The sequence below is a fragment of the Labrus mixtus genome, chromosome 18 (assembly GCF_963584025.1).
Source record: "Labrus mixtus chromosome 18, fLabMix1.1, whole genome shotgun sequence".
Taxonomy (NCBI): domain Eukaryota; kingdom Metazoa; phylum Chordata; class Actinopteri; order Labriformes; family Labridae; genus Labrus; species Labrus mixtus.
In genome coordinates, this window is record NC_083629.1 from 13716964 (window position 1) to 13744779 (window position 27816).

The window sequence follows — 27816 nt, forward strand, 5'->3', positions numbered from 1 at the left end:
TGATTGGTCCACAGCTGCAGCGCTGGGACAGACAACAAGTCTCTGCTCTGTGCGCTCTGGAAAAGTCAATGGGTGGACGAAGCGGAGTATACAGACTGGACTGACTTTTGACAAATGAGTATATGGGACTTTTATAATTATAAATGGATGAGTCCTCAGCAGTAGTATTACCGTTATTTTCTCTCTGAGTCGAGCGCCCGCTGGTCCGTTAGAGGTCGGTTAAAAGTCGACCGCGTCACTTTTGATTCATGGACTCAACACGGACTGTAGCTTCAAGCATTTATGTCAAGAGGCTCATACAAGGTTGACTTTCGTTGAATAAAAAGGTATGTTGTTTAAGTATTTTTCTTGACTCTTTTATATTTTGCGTAAATTTTAACCTTTTTGTGCATGCGTGTCCGACCTTCAAGTGAGCAGCATCATTGATAAATACTGTAAGTGTAGCTAAGATAAAGGAGCTGAAACAGACCTTTTTATGGACCATTGGCTAATTTTGGCTGCAGCAATATATAGAAGACATATGAACAACTCTTTTACATAAACAATTTTTAAAACACCCTAAAATACTGCAATACCAAAAGAAAAGTCAAAGACTAACAGATCCCAAAACTTAAGTGTTTTACTTTATTGGACCTCATTGTGGGCTAAAATGCCCCTGAAGTTCAGTAAAGAAACCCCTGAGGTGAATTAAATTAAAAAAAATGCCCACAACAAGTAAGTGAAGTGATAACTAAGTTGTGTACATATATATAATATATACATGTATAAAATATAGTATTGCATTTAAGTATTGTTTTTCTTTTATTAAAGCATGTGTGATTGGTCAGAATAACAAGATATTTCTTCTAAATCCTTTAATAGCATCATTTGTCTCAGTGGATTTGCCCCTCGTTGTGTATATTCAATATGTTGGCAGATATACCCTGTGTAAGTATGACCATGTGTCTTTCAGATTGAGGGAACATGAAGTTGTCTTTAGACAGTATGGGCATCCTGAAGATTGTGCTGTTGTTCTTTGAGGCTGTTATGCTGACCGACTGTGCACGAGGTGAGAGCTGCTTCATAAACTTTCTTTATTTCCAATGTTGCACATTTTATACCTGGATGTAACCCCAGTCTCACAGCTCATTATAACTCAACTTGACTGGTTGGTTTCTTGTGAGCATGAAGAAAGTCTCAGTTGGCTCTTCGCGATTTTTTCACACTAAGAAAATAAGAGACGGAAAACTGAGAACTAAAAAAAATCTCTAAACAGGGCCCAAAGTCAACATGGGTCAGGGGAATTAGAGCCAACCCCTAGCCCCAATTTGTGTGTGTTTCAGTCATGGCTATGTATGCATGTGTGTGTGTGTATGTGTGTGTGTGTGTGTTGGTGCTCACATTCACTACAGCTAAACCAAACAAACATCATCCATCTTCCCAGAGTGAAAGAACACAAGTCAGTGCAAGAGTCCAGCTCTCCTGCGGCAGACCAAGGCACTAACTCACTTCAGTGTGTGTGTTTGTGATTATGTCCGAACACTGAGTGGAAGTTGGAATCCCTCAGTCTGACCACAATTTACTGTACCATTTGTTGTGCCAGCATCAATACTTGGCTTTATAAAGATGTCGTACTGTAAGCTTGTCAAGAGGTTGTGGAAAACTTGTCAAAGCAATTTCTATGATTTCATCCACCATAACTGACTGCTTAAGTGTGTCTGATGAAATCCAGGGGGGGCCATGAGTCAAAGACCGAGGAAAAACTGAAAACTGTCTCTGGGTTAAATGAGACAAATCTGAAAGTCTCTCTTTATCCTCAAGCTCAGCATGGATGTAAATTCAAGAGGCGTCTGATAGGTACAATACCTGCATGTGGTTATCAGGGCTGGGGGTAGATCGGGCAGGCTGGCGGCAGTTTAGAGGGTGAGATTAGATCTGTGGGTCTGCAGACAATGCCTCATTCAGAATGTGGCGGCTGTGTCTTTATGGCACGACTATAGCATAAGTAAACAAGACCTGTGGCCAAATAAGATTAGACGGGCAATTTTGTGTGTTTACATATTAACAGATGTCAGTGGAGGAGAACCCGAATGGGAATCTGATGTGATGATGGAGAGTGGCAGTCTGAATTGATTTAAAGTCTGACAATAAGATGAATTCACAGCCTTTAAAATGTGTCTGAGAGTGGTTTCAGACGCACAGAGATAAAGAAAGATCAGGGGGCTCATGATGATATGATTTTGAACGATGTACAATCTGTGAAGTGTGAATATCACATATTTATTCCAGCAGAAGCAGGGATACACAGTGGTGTGTGTTATGCTCCAAATGTAACATCTTGATTCTGACATCCTGTGAAATACTGACTGGAGGTTTTGATTTGGAGCATGTGCTTCTATGGTGGAGCCAAGGCCAGAAAAGTTGTAAAACTGTCCCAGTTAAGTTTAACATTGTACAATGACACATTTGATAAATGTAAAATAAATAATAAACGACAGATTTCCTCTGAGTAAGTGTGAAGCTGTAAAAAAACACATTGCAAGTGTTACTTTTGACTGACTATTTCAAACAATGGACCTTGGAAGACATTTGGGTGAATGATTTAAAGCCTGTTGCTGTCAGTCATCAGGCACTATCCAACCCTGGACCCCTTTCCGTGTGCCACACACCCTCACACAGACTCACACACATATACACACAGACAGGGGCAGATCGACCCCTCCTCTTTCTGCTGCTACAACTTTGCGACCGGCCATGCAAGAATTACTTCTTAAGACCCCCCCTGAGAGACCCCAGCACTTCCTCCATCCAAGCCACTCCTTCTTCCTCTGGTGCTCCGCCACCCCCAGCAGCTGGAGGAGGTGCTCAGTGATGTGTCCCAGCAGAGCCTCTAATGTGGTGACAGACCCAGGGACCACTGGGCTCCTCTAACAGAGGAATGCAGCAGCCTGGACATATGGATCTGCAGAAATGCACCCTGGGAGAAACAGAGAGGCACCAGGTGTCTCTGTTTTTAACCAGGACTTAGCTCACAATGAACACACACACACACACACACACACACACACACTGAACAGTACCGTTCGGATGCATTCTAATTAGAAACAGGTTTCACATACAGTTGTGTTTCTTTGTGAATGTTTGTGATTGTACTTTAATCCTGTTGGGATTTTTTTATTCAATACACATTTGTTTCTCCTTCGGGACAATCTGGTGATTTTTAAAGCATGCAAAAACTGCTCCGCAACCCTTTTGGAAAATTTACATTTTATAGCCGAGTTACATCATGGTTCCATAACAAGAAGGTACTATGAGATGCAATGTATGCCAAGGGCTTTTAAAATCACAAGGCCATTTGGCTACTAAACAGTTTTCCATTTCCTCCAACCATAATGAGGCTAGTTTCTCAGTAACCAAATGCCCCAAAGTCCTCTTATTTTTAAATAGCTGCTGAATAATAAGAAGGTGTAAGTGGTGGGGCCTAGCTGGTGAGACAAGAGAAGAGAGAATTATGCCTAAAGCTGCTGAGTAGCATGGTTTTTTTTTTTGTTTTTTTTCTTCAAATCCAGGTCCAAATCCCATTTTAATGCACAATTTCAGGATCAGAAATTAAAGCAGCATAAATTTACTTTTTGTTTTTTACCCCACAAAGAACTTGGGAACTCAAGTTAGTTCAAGTTAATTTGTTATAACTGTGTGTGACTCTTCAATCAAAATCAGCTCCAGTTTTCTGTTTCCAAACCAGACAACTAACACTGCCTGCCAGTGCAACCCTTAACATACACGCTCGGCTTCTTTCTCCCTACTTCTCTCTGCATTTCCTCCCATTCATTACCAGTGTGAAGTTTAAGGAAGTGAGTTAAGTTAATGTGATGTCATTAAAACGAGCCATGAACTATGCAGCCCCTATGTTCTAGGTCTGGGCCCATTTGCCAAGAACAATGAATGGATTAATAAGTACTGCAGTGACAGTCCCTTCAGGTTGGACAGTGCAACAGTAGTTAACTTTAAACACTCCTCATGCCTGTAGAATAGACCTATTTGATGTCTGAGAACGTGGATGGGGGAAATCTTTATAGAAAAGGTGCTGCTGTTTAGACGTGCGTGAGAAGAAGTTACGAGGATGCATGAGCACCCACTTTTGTGTGTCTGAATATATGTGTGTTTTATTAAGCGGGCTGAAATTACCCTGAGAAAAGTCATGATAATGAGACATCCAAGGAGTGCAGAGCAATTTGGAAAACCTCAGAGGTGCACCAACAACTTTTCCCGCTCCACCTCTTCTTCTAAGCCAGGTGGAAATAATATTCCTCTCGCTAAACCCTTTAGTTTCTATCGCGGAAATAATGTTAGCAGCAGTATAACAAGCCGTGTTTCTCATCTTTCAGCACACATTGCTGACCCTGTGAGCTCCGGAGGAAACACTCCGAGGTAGGAATGTGTCAGACTTCACCCCTCCATGGGGAAAGAAAGGAAAGCGCTGTAGCTGTGATAAGTAGTCATAATGGAGGTCATCTGGTGTTTACTTTAGCAGGGTCATATAATCCTTGTGAGCAACACTCCTTTAATTGACTGACTTTAATGGTCTCTTCTATTAGCATTCATGTGGAATTTCAACAAGGCATTGTCTGCTCTCCGTATTTGTCCCGCTCAGCTGTATGCTAATGCTCAGATGGACATGAGGAGAATTTTCTTGTTTTTTTTTATGAATTCATTTTAGAAAATGTAATTATACCAAGGTCTGCGTGTGAACAATGCTCATTAGTTTTGTTTGGGCAGTTGGCTCCGCTAGTGTTTTCAGACCACACACACTCTTCCTGTTGGCTGAATGGATTTGGGTTCAGTTAAATACAATTTCTCTTTGCTGCTGTTAACCTTCACAAACCCCGTGGAGCTACTGCTCATGGAGGTGCCAGACTGTCACATTCAGATGATAATCATCTTCAAGCGCTTTCCTGGCATCACTTACAGGATTTATCCGACATATGAATACCACATTTAAATAAGCATCTGATGATACTCTGCTTAGACTCCTCGATCCAAGCTGATGTGTTACACCCTTGGCCAAGGGGAGAGTGAGCTGATTGACTGGCAGCAAGCCTATAAGGTTGGGGGGAGTGAGTGAGGGTCCGCCTCGCCGGATCCTTACAAGTGACCTTACCATAACATTTCAGCTCCACAGTGGGAGGTGTTTGTCTTGCGTAACCCCTCTTTCTAAGGCTCCTTCATTTCTCCAGTCTCCCTCTGTTTTCTCTTTTCTTTGAGGAGCCAAATCATGGAGAGAGATGCCCCCTCCTCCTCTTCCATCTCCCCCTTACCATCAGTCTCATGCTCCACAGATGTTTACCCACACATTTTATTAATGAAATGATGAGATTCTGATTGCCCGCCTCTTTTGACCACAAGGACGGAAAGTCAGTTTTGTTTTCCTGTAGATTTGATCTTTTATATTTATGATTTGGAGTCTGCATCCAGCTGCAGGCAGAGGATGCAGAAACTCGCTTTCCAATTTTCCTTCGTCTCCCTCTTTCGTTCCTCCACAAATGGCTCTTTGTAGCCCTTTTTCTTGGAGTAGAGCCACCATGTGAAAAGCCTACAAAACATCTACCATGAAAACCTTCTGTTGTCTCAAAAAAAATCTGTGATGCCATGGTGGCCTTCAGGATGAGGCTTGGACTGAGCAGGTTTGGACAAGTTGTACAGTTGTCGTTGTGATGTTAGTGAATAAAAGGCTTGTTTAGCTGTAGAAATATAATCTGGATCATCTTACTGGATGTACTTGCCACAGCCCGCTTGAATCTGTACTGCTGTAGTAGCATACTGACTTATCAGAATACCTAATCAGGCATCCAGGAGGATCCAGTGGGCGGCAGTAGCTCAGTCTGTAGGGACTTGGGTTGGGAATGTGGGCGGCAGTAGCTCAGTCTGTAGGGACTTGGGTTGGGAATCGGAAGGTCACCGGTTCAAGTCCTGGCACGGACCAAGTCCGGAAATTGGTCTGGTAGCTGGAGAGGTGCCAGGCCACTTCCTGAGCACTGCCGAGGTGCCCTTGAGCAAGGCACCTAACCCCCCCCCCCCCCCCACAAGCTCAGGAGCGCCCGCCGTAGGGCAGCCCCCTCACTCTGAGACCTCTCCATTAGTGCATGTCCACAGGATCCTGTTTGTGCATGTGTGTGTATTTCAGTTCATGTTTGTGTAGCATGTTTACTAGACAGAGTGTAAAAAACGAATTTCCCCTCGCGGGATCAATAAAGTATAAATTCTTCTTCTTATCCTAACAGGGATGAAATGTTCTCTCTTATTTTTTCTACTCCCCTGCTGATAAGTCTTACTTTGTTTTCTTTATGTTTATGATTTTGGGCAGCTGTATAACCTGATATCAAACACCATTTGACATTTTTTTAAAGCCTTCTCTGCCTTTTTTTCCCTCCAACATCCTGCTGTCCTGGCAAACACTGTCTACACACAGAAACACAACATCACACACCCACCCTGCCTTTCTGCGGTTAAAGAGGTTGATTGAAAGTTATGGTGGTGGCAATAGTGATGGCTGGCTGAATCCAAAGAAAGCAGAGCTAGGCGACGGCTGGGATAACAAGCTCTGAATGAGGCCTCTGCTGCCTTCCACACACAACCCCGGACCCTCCTTCCAGTTTCTCCTTCCCTCCCCTCCTCAGGCCCCCATCTCTTTCGGTTCACCTCCGTTGGGCTTCAATAAGACCCCACATGGCTTTGTGGCTTTTAGACTTCCACTTTGTTTTTCATTAGTGATTCTTTTTAGTGACCTCAGAAATCCTTTGTGCTTTGTCCCCATTGATTGAGCTTATAAAGAGTCTGGTTGGTGCTATTCCTTGTCACAGTACTTCAAACATGGAAGTTTCATCAGTAGCGTATAAGCTGTCATGATGAAATTGTTTGGACCCATTCTCTGCAGCAGCAATCTGTTTCAACTATCTGTCTTTTCATTCAGGATACCTCTGTGACTGTAATGAATAAAAAAAATAAATCCACCCCACTTTTCCCCACTTTGGTAGGAAGAATTGAACAGGACAAGGAAGGAAAAATCATTTCAGGAGCAAAGAATATAACCGGTCATATTTTATAGCAGGACTACTGCTACACTGGAACTCTGCACCATGCAGTGAGACTGATTTGATTTCCTCATGCACAGTGATGTGAGTTTGGTCTTTGGATCAGCCCCCAGGCTGGATGTTCTTGTAGTTAGATGCTTGGCAGATGTGGGCACTGCTCCATTCATACGATCATTCAAGAATGAATATTAGCTAAACAGACTGTTCTTTTTTTAGCCATTTTACATCATTAGGAAGCAATGACTACTTTTGGTTGGACTATTAGTTTATTGAAATGGTTTTGTTGACATCTCTGATTTACAGGAAAATATCTTTACATCTTGCACACCAGAAGAGGTGTGCAATTTGGAATAAATATATCACCATTATTCTTCTGGCAGGATCATGATCACAATTTTTTTCATCATTAATTTTCATGTTGGTTTTTGAGGTTAGTTTGCAAGTTACTGACCAGAACAACCAAACTTATTTCCCCATTTCATTTTTTAAATGCTCAAATTCTGTATTTATATGTTACGTCCATTTAAAAATTACATTATTACAACAGCTGAACCTCATGGGGAGAGACTTGTTAATGGTGTAGCTGAATTAAGACAGATCCGAATTTGCACCATCAATTAAAACTGCTGACTGCGATGTGGCTGAACTCCTCACTGTTTGGTGGTCAGCGTAGTGTTTAGGATGCTGTCTCTTGAGGTGGTTAAGAAGTTTTGTTGTGTTGCTATCTGACATGTGATCCTTATCTGTACAAACACTGGCCAATGATTTTTTTCTCAAGATCCACAATTGCATTTTGAAATGAACAACTGCAAGTGTTTGTCATGAATTTTGTAATACACATTCATATTCCCCTGAGGAGAACATTGCATGCACTTACCTTTTGTCTAGTTCTGTATTCTGATCAGAAATTTAGTTTGAATAATATCTTCCCATAACTCTGATAAGTAATTACACACACATACTTGCAAAATGCACACAGTCAATGCAGGGAGACACCAATACTTTGGTTTATATATTTGCTGTTCATTGCTAATCATTAGCATTTATCGTTATCCTATAGGCATTTTAAGCTTTGTATTTATACATTTATTGGTTATTTAGCGGTAGGAATTAAGGGATAAGATAAGATATTTAATGAGGTCATTAGTCCCTTGTTCCTGTACAAGAAGTGTACAGCTCAGCGTGGACAGTTGATTAACATAGAAAGAGACAGCCAGACTGGCGGACAGAGATGGATAGAGGGCAGTGACCTTTTTACAACCAAGTCGTAAGGTGAACTGGGAAAGCACTGAACAAATTGTCACTGTGAAAGGCTGAGTACCACATCGTAATGACAGGCTAAACAGCTGCACGATGACAGATTGATTTTAGACAATATTCCTGGATTGTCAGGAGGCCCCATTGCTGTCAGTGAGAGCTTTGCCTGTTCCTCCACCCCCTCTGTTGGTATTGCCTTGCGTCTCCCCTCTCTGTCTCGTCTCTGTCTCACTCGCCTTTATATTTCCCTCACCCACTCCTCCTCTATTTTCTCCCTCCCTCCTGTTCCTGCCTGAATTGCCCCATTCTGCCCAAACGCTCCTGCTACATCACAGTCTGTCGTTGGCCCTCTCCTGAAAGGACCTTGTTGATGAAGGCCCTGGTGTAAAGTGCTTCCCAGTGTCATGGAGATTGTCTGATCTTCAGCTGGTGTTGGGTTACTTGATATGGAAAAACAAGGGCCAATCAGTGCCAAGCTTGGCCATTATTATCTTCATCACCACACAGATGTGACAACAACACAAAAAGAAACATACAGTGGTGCAATGGTGACAGATGTCTGGCTTAAAATGGGCTTGTTTTTGTGCTTCTCTGCCAGTCGGTAAAAACTCATACCAATGCAGAATGACTGTGGCTCAACTTAACAAGACATCTGTATCTTATTCAGCACCTCCAGACATGACTCAGGCTGAATCAAAAGTAGGAAATGTACCAAACGCAGGTACCTGCAGGAGAAGGGATGTGCCGGGAATGACAGGATGCAACTCACTGTTGACCAATTTCCTCAATTTCTTCAAAATAATAATTGGAATACATTTGGCCTGGACCCATCAGTGTATGATTTAAAGGAGAAATATGTAACTCTGACACATAGCGTTTAAAATTGGTACTGCAGTCCAAATTAAAAACATTTAAGAGAGCTGTCTCCCCCCTCCCCCCCGTCCTCCCAGTGTCGATGCACACACAGGTTGCCATGTCACTGACACGGAAACGTCAGTGTTTAGCCAGCTCTGCATCGGTCTGGAACCCTTTCTGTGTTCTTACCGCTCTCCATTTTTCAAAAGCATCTCCAGTATTTATCCTGGTTTTACCACATTTCTGGTCATTGAGCTTATTAGGAACATTTTGAGGATTTATAGGTCGGGTAGAATCAGTTATACCTGAACCAGTTTGCTTGCCTACTTCTATAGCTTCAACACCTGTTAGTTTGCCGTGATAACTGGACTCATATCTGGAAAATTCAGGGGTGTCCAAAACGGCCATGTGGCGGTGCCTTAAACTAAACCTAACTTCTCTGGTTAAAACACATACTGTACCATTCCAGGCAATAATCGACACTTAGAAGGAGGACTTACTGACTGCATATTTCATTAATATCTGATGATATAATATGGTCATTTTAAGATTTAATTCAGTAGATATCTTACATATTGCTCCTTCAAATGATCATTGTAGAACCTGAGTCGACTCACATTTTGTCAGTTGAATATGACAGTTATCCTGACAAAGACTAGTCGAAACATGTAGACACATCCCTGTTTGATAAAGGATTTTTATACGTCATCAGAGTGCCTCAGACTTTCACTTCAGTCTGCCTTTTCCACACTTATAACCTTGGTTTGTCATCAGGACAGTCAACGTTTTTATTCTGTCTCCTGTCCTTGAAGAGTACCTGATTCCTCTACATTTTTTGACCCAGTGCAGCACTCACTTCTACCTTTTTTCCTTTAATTTTAAGGTATTTGTGAAAGAGAATAAGTGACAATACACAGGCAGGCAGTCCAGAGCAGCGAAACATGTGTTACCATTCACACAATGTCCCTTTCAGTGCCAAGTGGTTGCATTATCTCCAAACATATCAGACAGACAGTAATAAACAGGTGCTCATTGGTGCCCTGCTCTGTGTTGCAGAGAGAGAGGTCTGTATGAGTATGTATGAGTGTGTGTCATGTGGCAGAGGCTGAGCCCACACCAGGGAGTGGGGTGTGAGATTGTTGGGATTCCTGTTTGCTGCCGCCTGGGCCCACCTAATCCCCCTTCACTCCCCCATGCAACCCTCTTCGCCTTATGAGCTGTGTGTTAAAGGAGGCCTCTCTGCCATCTTAGCCTCTGCACCCTGCTACTCTTTAAATCAAGCCCACTCTCTTTAACTCTTACCCAACTCCTCTACTTGGCTTGCTTTTCTTTCCTTTCTTTTTTTAAATTTCTGTCCCCTCCCCTGACCCCTCTTTCTCTGTCTGTCACCCTATCTCGCCTTTTTTCTCTCCCCTCCCAGCCTCCCTCCTGCTGCCTTGTCCCTGATAAGTGGCCCTAAGCACACACTCAGCCCCTGTGTGTGCACCGGGCCTTAGCTTAATGGAGTGAGATAAAGCGACTAGACACTCACTGTGCGCTCTTTATGACAGACTCACTTTTGCATGAAATGTTATGCCATTGAATTAGTGTGTTTTTTGTTGTCTATTCCAAACAATATTATAGAAAATGTGTCTTTATGTGTGTGATGTAAAACCAGAACACATTGTAGTTCTTAAATGTACAATTTTGGGGCGCTGGTGGAGCAGTGGTTAGTGCGCACGCCCCATGTATGGAGGCTGTAGTCTCAAGCGGGCGGCCCGGGTTCACATCCCACCTGTGGCCTCTTTCCCGCATGTCATTCCCCAATCTCTCTCTCCCTGATTTCTGACTCTATCCACTGTCCTGTCTCTCCATTAAAGGCACAAAAAGCCCAAAAATGAATCTTTAAATGTACAATTTTACCATATTCTTCAAAAACCACAAGGAAACGAACACAAATAAACAAAAAAGAAGGAAAAAAAAGTTACATAATGAATGATATTTTAAAAGAAAAATACCTACGACTTGAAAAAACGCTATAAACTGTTCCACTGCAACTTGCATGAACTTTCCAGTAATAATTCAAATGGCCGGTCCAAAAACATTAAATGAAAGGCTCCTTTTAATCAAGGTATGGTCTTTCCATAAGGACGTCGTACTTTTCCAGGCTTGTGGAAGTATTCAAACTGTGTCCAGTCCTCATGGAAAATCCCTGAACTGAATTAAAAGGGTTTTTTCATGTAATCTAAATATCAATAAAAGGACAACAGAAGCTTTATCCTATACACTATTCCCTGAACCAGTAAGCCACCTAAATCCTGATGTTGTTTTATCAATATAGTATGCAGATGGTGGCTTAATCAAAAACCCCACCTTAGTGTCGCATTTTTTCCCCTTGTAAATTAATTTTTATATTTCATACATTTCTATTGTAGAGTATACAGTAGGACTATTGTAGACAAAATAATTTAAAGTGAAAGTCTGAGTTGGCTTACCTCTGCAAATGAGGACTGATAATTTAAAAAAAAACCTATAATCATCCAGTTTATATACAAAGGAACAAACAAATACTAATGTCTGAGTATTTTCTATTCTGGGTGGAGCCAGGATTTCGGTAGCGCTGGAGTCTACAAAAACACACACATGGTCTTTTTCTCCAACAAGGGCAACTGGGGCTGGGAGAAAGCAGTCAGGTATAATGAAATATAGCAGCTTAGAGTTCAAAGGCTCCACAGTAGGGCCTGCTAAGGGTTGGCCATGTGATGTAGATGTTTCCAGAAGCTTTATGACGCTGGAGTAATTTTTCTGTTTCTGCCCTGCTCTTTTGATGAGGGGGTCTGCAGGAGCCTGTTGCTCTGGAGCCATTAGTGGAGGATGCAGATGAATTGCTAACAAGCAGCGGCGATCTTACTCCAGTGATACAGCTTCAATCACACAGATTGACGGGAGCATCTAATTCCCTTTACCTCTTTCTTCTCATTCCACCCCTTCCTGCTGTTTCTCTCGTCCCTCGTGTCATCTAATAGCTCCTCTTACACCATTCCCACCACAGAACCAGTTGCTATTCAGCCCACATCAGATGGTGCCTAAGAAAGAGCCATTGTCCTCACTGGTTTTACCCTGCTCTTATCTAGTGATTGGAAAACTGAGAGGAGAAAATAACAGGTATTGATTACCATACTGGGTGAAGTTGCCGGGCAGGACGTCTCGAAGGGTAAGAATAGACGGCATTCTTCACCCTCGGCTGCCACACTGCTGTCAGAACAACCTTCGCCGCCACTCCTTGTATCCCATCCACTTTCACCCTCTCACCTCACCTTTTTTTGAATTGCCAAGGTCCCTCTCCCCTTCTTTTTTCTCTCTTTCTGTTTTCTGCTGATTTTATCTCTGCCTGTGAAATGTATAGCTGAGCAAAGCAGAAGCAGGTTCTGAACAGCGGCTCTGGCCTTTCACACACTCCCTGAGCTGCAGTGTCTACCTAACCTTTTGCCTTCACCCAGCCCCTCCAGTCTCAAGTAAAGTCACCAGCTCTGGATTTGGTTTCTAGCTTTCATGTTTTGTGCATTTTCCCCTCTTCCCTTTAATGCTTCTTGAATTTACTTTTTGTACATCCATTTTGTTGATTTATGTTACACAAGTGCTCCTGAGGCTTTACGAGATGCATGATAGAATATTTTGCTGGAAGCACAGGCTCCATTAAACTTCCCCTGTTATATTCGAGGTCTGTCTCCTATTGCACGGTCTGCTGAGCTTACACAGTGCTGCTGAATAGTAGGAGGCATTCTCCATCTTCTTTCTGTCTCTCTTCCTCTTATCCTTCATGTAAATACCGCATATTGGAGACACATTCACTCAGATCAGTGTTATCCAAGTAATGAATCATCAAAGTCTGACTGTGTGCAAAAGCCTTTTGATGCATGAGAAATTCCTTTAGTTGGCTGGAGATTAAGGACCAAATCCTTTTTATTAGAAGATGTTTACAATGTTGTTTGAATAACTATATCCTGTATTGAGCAGACGGTGTTGCGTGCATTACCGGGTCTTCTCATTGCGGTTGATTAAGATCCAGGTGTTCACTATTGGAGGGTTTGTCAGCAGCCAGGCCAGCCTTTTATTGACTTTCAATGACTATGAAAGACCAAGGCACTTTGTATGGGAGAAAAAAATGCATGTACACATCATTATAATTCCACAGGTGTTTTGTAAAAGAGAAAATAAACAGTAGCGATACGGGCACATCTGATCATTGCTTAAGTCTGGCAGCCTTTGTAGTCTGCAATTAGATTTTTCTGTGCTCCTCTCTCAATGTAACATATTCCCCTCCACAGATGCCTGGACGTCAGATCAACAGTTCATTAACCGGCTCACAAGGTTTTCTTTAAATTGGCTATATTTAGTCTGGATTACAAGAATGCCTCCCATTGACTGTGCCCCTTTCTCTTAAAATAATCTATCACCAAATTCAGCAAAGAAAAACAGAGCTAATTCTGAGAGTCGCCAGGCCTCCTCCTCCTCCTCCTCTTCCTGTGCAATGAAAGATTCCATTCACAGACGGGGCTGGGCTTTAATAAGGAACCAACACTGCGATAGGGAGGAAAGCCCATATGGTCATGTGCATCAATTTCCATTAACAGAGAAGCTAACAATTCTAACAATTTGGGTAAACAGTCTGAAACACTCAGCAGTTTGTCATGAAGCTGGCAGAATCCTATTCATCACAGGATCTGTAGAGGATGAATAAGACTGAAGCTGAAACAAAAAAGTGACTCTATGCTACATTTTACATTGAACATGAACAATTTATCTCACAGTCAAGCAGGCAACAATTTCCCTCAGTTCACTTTTTTAAATTTACAGAGGGCCTCTGTTTGTCAGAGCTTTCAACTTCAAGGTTAAGAAAAACCTGTCCTTGAGATGGGGGAGGCAGAGAAAGAGGAGGAGAGTCCCAATAGAAGAAAGGATGGTGGTCATGCACACAGCACAAATACTTATTAAGTACCTCAGATGATGTCCTTGATTTCAGCACCTCCTCATGCCTTGTTTTTCGAAAAGACTTCAAAGGTTCAAAGAGCGGAGGTGAAGGGAGGAAATCGTGTGTTGCACATTCCTTTTACTTGAAGCACCAGCCAAAGCTTTTTAGTTTATCTAGCCAAATAAATCAAGAGGTGGAGTTGTCTTGAATAGCCCAAGTTCTAGATTACATAGACCTACGGCAGTCAACGGACTGGTTAGACATTTAGTTGTTTATTTGTTTGGATTTTTTTTTAAAGATACTAACCTATTCATTTGTGACCTTCGAGGTGCTAGATTTTGTTAAATTTGGATTTAATTCTTGCTGTTTCCCCCTGTTCCTACTCTTTGTGCTCTGCTAAGTTTACCAGCTGCTGGATGTAGTCTTAGATATAGTTAACAAAGATAAATGCAGTATCAATATTCAAATTTACTCTCTGTCAAACCAATTCTTTAAATAACAGTTGATGTGATAAATGATAAATCTATCTATCTAGTCTATCCAATTTTTCTCTGCCCTTTCAAAGTAAACGTTTCAATCTAACAGATGAAAAAAATATTACAAGAAGAGTTTAAAGGAGCAATGTGTGACCCTGTCACGTAGCGTTTAAAATTCGTACTGCTGTCTAAATTCTAATCATTGCCGAGAGCTGTGTCCCCCCCGACCCCTCCTCCCTTTAGTCCATACGCACTCGTGTGTCCATGTTGCAGACACAGAAGCTTCAGTGTTCAGCCAGCTTTGCAACGGTCTTGAAACCTTTCTGCATTTTAACCTCTCTCCATTTTTCAAAAGCACCTCCGATATTCATCCTACTTTTACCAAATTTCTGGACGTTAAACTTATTAGAAGTGCAGAGGCTTTTTAGGTTGACTAGAATTGGTTATCTGAACTAGTTTGTTTGCCCGCTTCCTAAGTTGCAAGACTTGTTGGTTTGTTGTGATAACTGGTCTCATATCTGGCAAACTGAGGGGCATCCAATACAGCCCTGTGGGGGTGCCTTAAAACCACCTACCTTCTCTGGTCAAAACAAATACAGACCATTCTGAACCAGAATTGAAACTTGGAAGGAGGACTTACTGACTACATGTTTCCTGTCTGCTAAGATCTTACATATTGCTCCTTTAATAAAAAAAGAAGGAATGTTGACTATAAGGCGATATGAAATGTTTAGATTGGTGGCAAATTCTCTGGTAAACAACAACACAGAGAGCTTTTGCCATGTAACATTATCTTTTTTTATGAATGGAAAAGAATACTGACATTCCCCTGACTCTTTTTATTTACCTGGGTGAATATAACACTGAAGCAATACCATTCCAGTGCTAAAAAAATCTCTCTTTACAGAAGCATTACTATGTGCAGAGTCAATGTGTTTTGACACCTCTGTTTAATCGTTGCCATGAATTGACTGTTGGTTTTCTTTGTCAGTCCTTTCCATTATTCCAAAAGAAACAAACGACTGACTGGCTTGCATGACTGTACGGTAGGGGAAATAAATGAAGCTTATTTGTTTCAGATTTGGCAGAAATATGTTGATGTATTTACAAGATGGTTCAGAGTATTGGGATCAACTCAGCCCATGTGAGCTCCAGCTGCAGCAAGCCAACGCTGTGACCTGTTTGTGGTCTTCAAGCAGGGTTAGAAAGTGAACAGTGAGCGCCTCTGTTCTGCTTTCCTGGTAGCAGTGGAGTGAGATATGGGCCAGCTGACAACAGCCAAAAAATTTGCGGTCGCGCTTTCTCCACAGACATAAACAATGACACTTACAATTTCCTGTGCATGCTTTGGACCAGAAAAGGCCATCCACGGAGAGGAAGGAAAACTCTAGTGTCTGTGTTTCCGTAAATACGATTTTTGATGTTTCATATAATAGGTTTAACTGTTTTTGCCTTCATAGGATGCCTAAATAGAATAAGAGGTCAATGTTAGCAGTCCAGATGTTTTACCTGCAGCTGAGACGCATCTGTTGGTTGATATATAACGCAAAGAATTAAAACAGCCAGATGGAGTTACCTGTTTCACCTCCCTACTGCAGCCCCCTCAGTCTAATGAGCTTTTTGTTTACCACATGTGTGAAATACACCCAAGGAATGTGACTTGTGTCACTTGTGAATGTGCGTGTGTGTGTGTGTGAGCGTGTGTGTGTGTATGCATTAGGAGAGGCCATGTGTACTTACCCTCCCCATTGTTTTTACTGCTACCAGACTGCCATTTGTTCTGGGGCACAGTCTGCGCTCTGTGTACTTTTGAGGGCTGTTGAAGCAATAGGGTTTGGTTGCATTCCCTCCCCCTCTTCCTCTTCCCTGATCTCCTGTTTCTCCTCAGTCTTGTCTGTTCAGTGATTCTGGGTTTTGTTTAGCTTTTAGTGGGGGGTTAGTGGAACGCCTGGTGCTGTGCAAGCAGCAGTAGTGCAGGCCTCCTAACACCATCACAGGGTGTTTCGGTCCGCTCCACTTCATCAGATCTGAGGGAGCAGACCTGAGCCAATTAAGAGCTGGGAGAACAGGCTGCTGTCCGTCTCTCCACGACCCGCCCCCCTCATCGCTTTGATCCTTTGCACGCTACAAAAAAACCAGAGCCAGAACACTTTACCCTCTCTGCAGAGGCAGCGGATGACAGGGCCTGTCCAATTATTACAATCTGGTTTCGACATTTCTGGGTAATCAGCCATAAAGATGACAAATTACCTTTATCCTATTCCATTTGCCCACATCTGAGGTGTTTTAAAACTCAATATAGAGCTATTTTTAGTTAGTGAAATCAAGATACATACAGTACATATATTTTATATTTTATTTTCTTATTTCAGACTCCTTTTATACATAATCTAAATGTCAATTTATTTGTAATGACAATTAGTTAGTATACCCATAACAAGTAGTGGTTTTGCTAACATTTATGTTGCCTTTGAGAGAGGCTGCTCTGACTACACCTGAAGACTAAACTCAGTGTGATTGTTTTAAAATCATGTTTATGTTAATGACCTTGAAGGTCCTAGAAATGTCTTAATAGGTGAGGAAAGTGTCTTGGAATTTTCATCTAAAGCATTTATGTGTCATGGTGTTGTTTTCTAATTCAGGACTTCTTGTAGAGGTTGGGAGATGATTTAAAGAATGGAGAAGAGATCAAAAATATTTTTCCTACACCTGGGAAACAGCAGTTTGGAAAACAACCTCTGTAAGGTCTATTTAGTAGCTGTTCTGGATTTTTTATTTTTTTTACAACATTTGTAATGACTAGTTGACTATGTTGTCTCTATAAATCTATTGGTCAAAATCTGTAATTAACTGCCTTGATATTGTTTCATTTGTATTTCACCTTGAAAAACAAGGGCACAAAAACAACAAATATGTTTGGGCTGCAGAGTCAAGCAAATACGTTTTCTTTTTAAAAGGTTACACAGAATTCACTATTTTAACATTTTTGTGTCCTCAGGACCTCCACGGGTGTCAGAGAAAGTTGCTCACAGGCAGACAGCGCGGCTTGGGAGCGCCATTAAGCTGCCGTGCCCAGTAGAAGGAGACCCCCCGCCCCTCATAATGTGGACCAAGGATGGGCGCAACATCCACAACGGCTGGATCCGTTTCCGACTCATCCCTATGGGCCTGAAGATCAAGGAAGTGGAGGCAGATGACACAGGGACTTACATCTGCAAAGCAACTAATGGCTTTGGTAGCGTTAACATCAACTACACCCTCATCGTCATCAGTGAGTAAATTGGGAGTTTGTATGTAGCACATTGGAAAGTTTATAGAACCTGTTTCTCTGAAGGATCTTGAGATGAGATCATCAAGGTTTGTAAAACATGTCCCTCTTGTTAAATTCTTAATCCAGCACCTATAAAACATGAAGTCACCTGTCTGGTAACTAAAACCAGTGACTGGCATTTAGTCAGCCCCTGATTTATCCGATCAGAGCGCATCATCATCCAATGTGGTGTTTTGAAGCTGTATTTTTAATGCTTTCCTTGTGCCAAAAATCTCAGCCCAGTTCAAATGATTAAAGACAGCATCACTCACAGAGGTTGAGGTCTAAAACAAGTGGATTTATGTAGGTTTAGTTGTTGATCCTCTGATCTATAGTATTTGTTACAGCCCCTTCCTCTTTCAGCCCAAAGTCAACATCGGCACAGGATATTGTTTCATACCACTTCATCCTTTGTTACTCAAATGGATCTCAAGCTCTTCCTTTTCCTAAGGCTAAACTCTGTGGAGGCAGAAGGTCCGCAGTTCCACAATAAGAACCACATTCAGTGTAATACTGGTGGTTTGTCGTCAGACTCTCACACAGCTCTTGAATAGGGCCTGGAAGATTAGGCACCATCTGACTATGTGTGTTACACATTTGAGCATGTGCATACAGTGCATTTCCTCTGTGCTAGAGCGGAGCATGATGAATGAGCGGAGTGGAGCATGAAGGCTGTGTTTAGCCTAATTACTCTAAGATGCCTAATTAGGGCTAGAGTCTGCGATCTCTCTCGCTTTCTGAAAAGGAGCTGCAGCTTGGTCTTGTGACAAACTGGCTCCAGAAGATGATCCATACTCAGGCAGATGTGGAAAACACAGCACTTTATAAAATGCTGCATTTCATTGTAAATAACGCTCGTGAGTTGGGAACAGACTGAAGTTTATTTTAAGGTCCCCCTCAATAGGAAGCTGTCGGTGAGTTCAAAGAGAGGGTGCCTGCTGATTGTGATCAAACGAAAGGTTGGGGATCCAGGCACATAGCCAGATATAATGTCAAGGTTCAGACTATAGTTGTCTTATATAGTATCAAAGTCAGACATGGGTATGTCTGTGTCTGCAGTGCACTTAAAGGGCACTCTTAAGTTTTACGTTGAACAATTCTCTGTGGATCATTCATACGATTGCTAACAACAACCATGGAACCATTGGATTAGATTTTTTATATTTTTCATTATTACAATACAAAATCCACAGCTGAAACATTTTGAAAAAAAAGTTGAGGTTGGTGTGAAAATATATTCAATTGTTAGTTCGAAATGCTAAAAGAACTTGGAAGATATAGTTATGGTTCAAGCAGAGGAGTTGTAATCAAGGTATAACAGTCAAGACATAGGTGACAGATAAGAATGTGTTGGCCCATAAAGGTGGAGAAGAGAGAATATGTAATCTAAATATATTATATGATGAAAAGGAACAAAAGAGCAAACAAAAAAAAAACAATAAGGCACAAAAAAATGACCAACATCATTTTCAATTTTCACAAGAAGTACTTAGATGATATTTCTATTCCAGGTGCTTGGCCCCTCTCTCACCTTTTAGAGATTGTTATTTTTCAGACACTGAAATAAAATCTCTTAAATAATGAGAGACAGCCTGATTTTTTGGAATAAATATTTTTTCCTGCAGAAGAGCCAAATACACAAAATCTAATGCCGAATTATTTTCTCTATCTTAATATTGATTTAAATCTGGATGCTACAGAATGATGATTTTGATCAATTGAAGCCCACTAAGCCACATGAGCAGACACACACATGAGCAGACACAGAGAACAGATTAATATCTGTGATAGATTAATTTCACTCTGCGATGTGTTTACGTGACAGTTCATTTGTATGCTTTGGCTTCTGCTCAGTGTGAGGATGAAGATGTCAGTGAAACAGTTTAAGACCGATGTGATGAAGCTGGCAGGGATCAGTTCAACCTGACTGCATGCTTTGCTCTACTCCCACTCTGTGATATCGTTTGGAGAAAAACACCATTTGAAGTTCAATCACAAGTCTTTCTTGGAAGCATATTTCCATGAGATTTTTATCAGGGGTGTTTTTGCCCTTTATGGAGATACCTAAAGACTTTCTGGCCTGACTCTTAATCCTGATCTGGCTCGTTCCATTTCCTCCTCCTCCTCTAGTGGGGTAGATTGTGTGAGAGGCCGACTCTAGGTACTAAACATGACACCACCACCCATCTATTTATTCCATCTTGTCCTTTATCCCATTAGGCACAAGTGTTTGCTTTTATAGATAATTGTTCCATTGGAGCTGCGCTGCGCTCTGGTTGTTTGTTTTTTGCCACAAAGATTAAATGGCCTCATTGTCAAGATACTTTCAGGATTGCAGTCAGCTAAATGCAGCCAAATAGTCAGCAATTATCATGAGTAACACTTTCCATTAACGTTGAATAACCTAATTGTCAGCTATTTTAATTTAGCTGCGTGCAGTTAAATGCAGTGACCTGCTGGGAGGACTACTATGTTGCTCAAAAAGATCAGAGGAGTGAGCTTTTTTGCTCCCAGCAAAGCTCCACATACAGTATCCATCATGTCAGTTTACTATTTTTACTGGATCACAGAGTGAAGAAAAGTTGAGAGACAACTGTAGTCAGTTATACTGCTGGTCAGGAGAGAGGGGTCAACAAAATCCTGGCTGCAGCCCAAGTTCAAGGCCATATGTGGAGCACATAATGTTTTAAACCTCCCCTGGGACCCTGCAGAGAAGCCAATCAGAAGACAGACAGTAAGATAAAGAGACAACGAAGACATGGGGTGAAATATTAAGTGTGAGGGGTTTTGCAGCAGGGGGGATACAGGGGGATGTAAAGAAAAAAGGGGGTTTGACTGTAGCTAGAGATCTCCCTCCTCCCATTTGCCAGTGGACAGCCTGTCCTCCCCTGAGCTATCTAAAGAATCTGGTCAGTCAGTGCAACATGGCGCCTCCTCAATCCCTCCAGCTGGCTGTTTGGGCCTTGTTTGGGGTGGTCTCCTGACAACTGGACAGATCCCCTGCTAGTAACCCCACCAGGACAAAATTATGCACGCTGGACCAGTCTTCAGCTGCTCAGACTACAGCAAGCTGCATATTAGCATTAAGATGGGATTGTCATATTAGCATTTACAAGATTGGATTTTAATTTTTATGTCCGCACAGATGAAAAAATGACAGGGCTGGCAGCACTCAATATTTCTACATGGAGATTTTGGCTCTGGGCGCACAGATTTCGTCAGGCCGACTGTTAGATAAATTGACCTGTATGTGACTGATCACATGTGGTAGCTGTTTTGAGATTTCCAGAGTACAACGTGAGGCCACTGAGCATAACTTTCCCTGGACATTACAATGTCCCCATCAACATCTGGAGCTCATTCTGACCTCAAATCATTTAGCCTCTTCCTGTGATTCAGCTGGCATAGGAGGCCAGCAGAGCGAGTGTGTAGTGACCTGCTTCCTTTGGCTGGATTTGTGAATGAAGTGGAAGGGGATGGTGTCAGACCCTAAATGCTGTAGCTAGACCATGAATGGATTTAAAGTTGTATGCAAGGAGGCTGAATGCATTTTAATCAACCTGATACTTTAACATTTACTCGCATGCAGTGAAATCATGACTCTTTTGATTGAATTTGGTACATAAAGTATAAGAGCGTTTCTTTGATCACTGATTGCATAATAAGATGCAGCTTTTACTTACTTTCCAGCACACATAACTGGCCCCACCTTCACCCCTCATTTATCAATTGTTTAGTTTTACGTTTTCCAGAAATAACAACCATATGGCAGCAATAAGATTTCCTACCTCACCCCTGTCTGCAATCTAGTGAGCCAACATTGTGTAAAGACAATAGTGGTTAAGGATAACTTTAACAGGACAGACGTATGAAGGGCGCCATTGTTCCCTAGAAACGCAGAAAAGTAAAGAGGAAATAGATTCAGGGGGAAAAAAACTCAAAAAGAAAACCCCGGCAGTGTGGGAGCATGTTCTGTTTGGATTGGGAGGTTCAGGAACTGAGAGGAATGTGGAGAGCCCAAGTGAGCAACAGAGAAATATTTCTTCCAGAGGAGGCTGTTTTTTAAAGGAATGGGTTATTATAGTTGGCCAGTTAAACCCCTTCAAATAGCCATGACATCATGGCTGGACTCAGTGCTGCAGGGGACAAACAAAGGAGGGTTTGTACCCAGAGAACCCTGGAGAGCTTTGAGGGTTTCGGGGGACTCGGAGGGAGGCAGAGCGAGAAGGTTAGAAGTCACATCTGGTCTCTTTACCTGGACCAATCAAACCCTGAGAGGGAATCAAGTGTGCCTAATTGCATCTACAAAAACCCAACTTGGGGCTACACTGAGCTCGAGAATAAAATAAATGTATAAAGTACAGAATTTGTTGCAAGTTCTTAAAACAAACACTGTAAAAACAAACAGTTAATTTGGCCTTTAGATTGGGAAATTGGGTCTCTTTTTCCCTTGATTAATGATTAATAAATTGACGATGCTAATATGTCATCATAAAGTAACACCTCAGTAGTATTACATAAAATTATTTAACACCAGTTTTCTTCAATAATCATCTGCTTAATGTCCCTACTTGTACTGGTTGGCAGATATTGGAGAGGAACCTGATCTGCTGCATTAAATCATCAATGCTCAACTTAAAAAGTTGATAGGCATCACATACCCTCGGTTAAGTTTCCCTCATTATATTCTCTCTAAGCCCTGTCTTAGCTCCGCTGCATGATGTCAGCCGATGACATAAACACCACAGCTGTCTTCTGAAACTGGGCTTATGAAAACTGATCATATTACTGCCAAATATTACAGAGTTTGACCTTAACATGCACCCCACTTAGAGAAGCCTATCTATAAATGCTAAATTTACTCAGATAGAGCCAAGAAAGCTTTGCAGGGACTGTTTGGTGTTGGGCCACTGCCATAAGAGCTGTGGCGGTCAAACTATCAAAAAATGAAAACTATAGTCTAGTGGAAAGTCTTAAAAGGTGACACCTTTGTGACAATGCAAGTTGTTTGTTGTTGATGGACGCCCGTATGTCTGTGCATTATGAGGTGAAGCATTTCAAATTTTCTTCTCTTTTCTTTTTCTTCCTTATATCTCATTGTTCACAGGGCTTTAATTATGGACACACAAACTGAAAGATGTTTTATTGGTAACTTATGAAGCACGTGGTTGATACTAAGTTACTGTTATGCTTCAGAATTATGTGGCAGCATTCCAAAAATTGGAGGAAATTGTGGTTTGCCCAAATAATCTTTGGAAAATGACTAACTCTTTTTACAGTTATTCATACAGAATTCTGTGCCACACAATTTCAAGTTTCCCTACAAAAGATGATTGATTTCAAACTCAACTGTTGTCTTGTGTTTACAGATGATTCAGGCTCTGATAAAAAAGGACCTGGGACGGCTGAGGGGGCTGAGTCTGACCTGGGCACTGATGGCTTGATAGAAAAATTTGGTAAGGGCTCTGTTCCTTTTTTTATCAATAAAGCAGTGGCGGAATAAGGCACCATACCAGTTGCTCTGTATGTTTTATTCTATTAACTTCAGGAAACATAGACTTTAAATCACACTTACATTTTGAAAACAATTCTGCAGTGTTTGAATGTTTGATTTTTTTGACATGTTTTATGGCCAGGAATGTAGTGTTTGTTTTAAATGAACTTGATTAGCTGACTCCTAAGAAGTCTTTTTGTTGTGGAGTCAATCCAGGTGAACAGAATTTCTGTTTTTATTTTAGTGACATTATTGATATTTCATAATTCAGTTTCAGTGCAGATTGAATCAATTAAGACTGCATTCAATCATGCAACATAACATGAGAGGAAGCGATGCCATTATTTCCTCATCATACACCTTGGGTGTTTGAAGCAGACAGAAAAACATATCATAAGTATATCGTTCAAGTGAATTAAAAATGATTTTAATTTCTATAGATGTCTCATTGTAATGATGGTTATCATGGAAACTGTCATATTAATTTATGTGTCAACTACAAAACTTGTCCTCTTTTTTCAATAAAGTGCGTCCCCGCTTCACCCACCCCGCTAAGATGAGAAAAAGGGTTATTGCTCGTCCTGTCGGCAGCTCGGTGCGCCTAAAATGCATGGCCAGTGGAAATCCTCGACCGGACATCGTGTGGCTTAAGGACGACAGACCTATGGAGCAGGAGGTTGGCAAGGACCATCAGAATAAGTGGACTCTGAGTGTGAAGAGTCTGACGCCTGAGCACAGCGGCAGATACACCTGCAGGGTTTCCAATCGGGCTGGGGAAATCAATGCTACGTATAAAGTTGAGGTCATCCGTGAGTATCCCACAGAGAGGCTGAGCTGTACACATACCAGACATATTCCCCTGGAAGTATTAATGCTAACAGATGAGGCAGGGCTCATTTACCTAAATGATTACTGCTGTTTGTTTGGATCATTTTTGTGATCTTTTGTAGCTGCAGGAAATAGCCTAGGTAGAATTGTAACCTTTAAAAATCAGTTTTCTCTCTGATCTACCAACCCCTGCCGTCTGATTGCGATCAGCAGGTCTTATTCATATCCTTACTGCATGGTTCAATGTGCTTGTGTAATCATGTATATGAGAAGCATATTGAGGAAGCAGGCTTGAGAGCAAGGGCTTGTGCCCTGGTGTTTGCACAGGGGGGAGAGAGAGAGAGAAGCTGTTTAACACAGAGACCCTCCACCCAATCTGGAGCTGATTAAAGCCCAGCTGTCTGCCAGACCCCCCCCCCCCCCTTTCTCCCATGAGAAATGTGTCCTGTACAACCAGGAGCAAAGACAGAGAGGAAACTAATCACACATACCTCTTGTGTTACATGTGGTATTCCTCCCTCTCTTTCAATTATTAGTTCTAAGCCAGAGGCTAATACTGCCATGGACAACTAAGACCTTTCCTAACTGCAGAAGGGCTGTCATGTCAAAAGATGTCTGTATGTGTCTTTGACAGTTTTTCTGTGTGTTTGTGTGTCAGAGAGGACAAACTCCAAGCCTGTTTTGACGGGAACTCATCCGGTGAACACGACAGTGGACTTCGGAGGCACCACATCGTTCCAGTGCAAAGTGAGGAGCGACGTTAAGCCAGTTATTCAATGGCTCAAACGCGTCGAGTCCAACGAGGAAAGCCGCTACAACTCCACCATAGAGGTGGGGGACCATAGATTCGTTGTGCTGCCCACAGGGGAGGTGTGGTCACGACCCGACGGCTCCTACCTCAACAAGCTGCTCATTACCCGAGCCAAGGAGGAGGACGCCGGCATGTACATCTGCTTAGGCGCCAACACCATGGGCTACAGTTTCCGCAGCGCCTTTCTCACTGTGCTGCCAGGTGAGCACTGGGAATTGTCTGTTTACAGTTTACCCAGCAGGCTTTGCTGCAAACATACTACAGAGAAACACATAAGTAGCTTAAACAAGGAGCTTTGCCTTCAGATTGTATATTTTATTCTGTTTATTTTAGGAATCTGCGCTGGTGCACATTATAACATTATAGGAATGTCAAACTGAATGCATACATGTCAGTTAAAAGTAAGAAAGACAGATGACAACAAAGCATATAAATGTTTTTGGTGTGTTTTGGACTCGTGTGATTCTTCAGTAAATAAACACAAATCAACCAAATTCAAGCAAGACGAGCATGTACATTATCTTGTTTTAGTGGTTTAAGGCCTTTTTCTGTACATGACGAAAGGAGATATTGGAAGCAATAAGCCTTCAAGAGTAAAACGATCACTTGATTTATCAAATCTTAATAACAGTATAAGTTATAAATTGAATATGTAAGTCAATTCAAGAAAGGCCTCTTGATAGTTTTTGCCTCACTTATTAAATTATTTGTGGCTTTTCTCTTGGATGAGTTATTTTAATTAATAATAATAATTGATATGACATCAAAATTAAGTTAAGATCCATTGACTTGCTCACTGCAGAGCTTTCAGCGGCATGTCCTGGCTGGCATTGAACTTGTAATTATTTGATGTTCATGTGTTAGCAGATGGGCCATCTTCTTTTAGGAGAAGGAGATTTTAATTTTTCTCTGGTCTAATTTTAAAACATCTGCTGTTCGTAAACTGTTGTTCAGAAGTTTAATTGATAAAAAAACAACAAATTGATTAAATTAACAACAAAAATGATGAAATAATTCAGCCTCAAGCACTTCACCTGAGCATTAAACAAACTTTTGGCATTGTTTCGAAGTTGTAAACATGTTTTGGTTCTATTTTGGCCCTCTTCCTTTGCAGACACAAAGCCTCCCATCACACCGATGTTCTCTCCGGCCTCCAGCTCCCTCCCCTGGCCAGTCATCATCGGCATCCCTGCTGGGATAGTGTTCATCTTTGGCACGGTACTGCTTTGGTTCTGCCAAAGCCGAAAACACTGCCCCCCACCCAGCGCTCCTGCAACTGCACAGGTACTGCAGAGCACCCACCGGCTGCCCTATCGAGAGCGGGATCGGGGCTGCGTGGCTTCGTCCTCCAGCTCCTCCAGCCCGGAGAAGGACTGCATGAGCTCCATAAACTATGAGGAATACCTGGCACAGCAGCAACTCCTCCTCAGCCAGGGAGGACCAACAATTCCCCCTAAAATCTACCCCAAAATCTACACTGACATTCACACGCACACTCACTCCCACGTGGATGGGAAAGTACATCAGCATCAACACATTCATTTTCAGTGTTAGCCTAATGCCATATATCCCTCACTAACTGTTTCAGTGCGTTATGGAACTCCTGAGGGACATTCACCTGGCATTACTCTGTAAAAGCTTCATCAGACACTTCTAGAGATTGTCCAGAGAGTGCATTTGGGAAAAACAGTGGCCAGTGATACATCCAAAGTTCCATTTTTGGTGCTCATTTTTTTACCGTTCAGATCCTCACACCACTAAAATCCATGAATCCTTGTGCACTTTGAAAAAGGACAAGGACTTTTTTTTGCAGCATGAGTTAGTTGCAGCTATCATGGCCAGCTGAAAGCTCCTCCTCAGCAGTTGCATTTTCCTGTTTGAGGTGTAGCTGAAAATGGAGGTAAGGTTTACCTTTCACTTTTTCAGCTGTCGGAGTGCAGAGGTTCCGTACTGTCTGCCTGAGTGAAGATGGAAACGGTACTCTAGATTTACAAAGGAGCTTGTTCTTTACGCTCCTACTCAGGTAGCCCTTTTGTTTGTACAAGATGCATTATGTTTGGTATTTAGACCACTATCCGTGTTACCTTCCTCCATCCCTCACTTTGTCCTGTTAAAAGTGAAATAGAGTAAAACGGTAAGTTTTCGAGCCTTTGCATGGTGTACAAACCTTGCCTAAGACTGCAAGGGATGGAGGAATTGTGTTTCTGTGTAAACTGATTTGGTCTTCATTATCATTTGAACTTTTGTAAGGTAGATTTCCGTCATCAGTCAGTAGCTTGTTGAGGTAAACTTGCATTCTTTTAGACCTCCACTTATCCAACCACAGTTTATGAAGCTGTAGTCATTTATAATCAAACGACTCATGAATATTTAATTTATTTTGCTAAAAAATGTATTAAAGGTTTATTTTTCAGATTAAGGCATTTTTTACATATCTATGAAATGTTATTAATGTATATTGTTGTTATGTATAGTATATTTTGAGTTCTCGGTCATCTAGTGTAATCACTTTAGTTCATGCCAATATTTTAGGTATTTCTGTATGTAATTGTTATATTTGACAATCTTGTATGATGATGTACTCTGTTCAAGGCTCTAAAACTACATCATCTAACGTGTGATGGTTTGGTAGTTTGATTAAATCACCTGAAAGGAATAAGTTACATGCATTTGTTCAACCCTCTGGTCTCCTGTCAAAGCCCTTTTGGATTCAAAAAAACAAAACGTAGTTACCTGTCAAGAGTACAGACAGGTCAGCTTTCTT

General features: G+C 41.7%; 1 protein-coding gene across 1 annotated transcript; it reads left to right on the forward strand.

Moving 5' to 3' along the window:
- fgfrl1a (fibroblast growth factor receptor like 1a) lies at positions 1-27711 on the forward strand. Its single transcript, XM_061062713.1, has 7 exons — positions 1-326; positions 953-1048; positions 17608-17880; positions 23289-23375; positions 23941-24222; positions 24900-25253; positions 26167-27711. Exons 2-7 carry the CDS (start codon positions 964-966, stop codon positions 26604-26606), a joined length of 1521 nt encoding a protein of 506 aa, XP_060918696.1. The 5' UTR covers positions 1-326; positions 953-963; the 3' UTR covers positions 26607-27711.
- Positions 27712-27816: the final 105 nt, after the last annotated feature.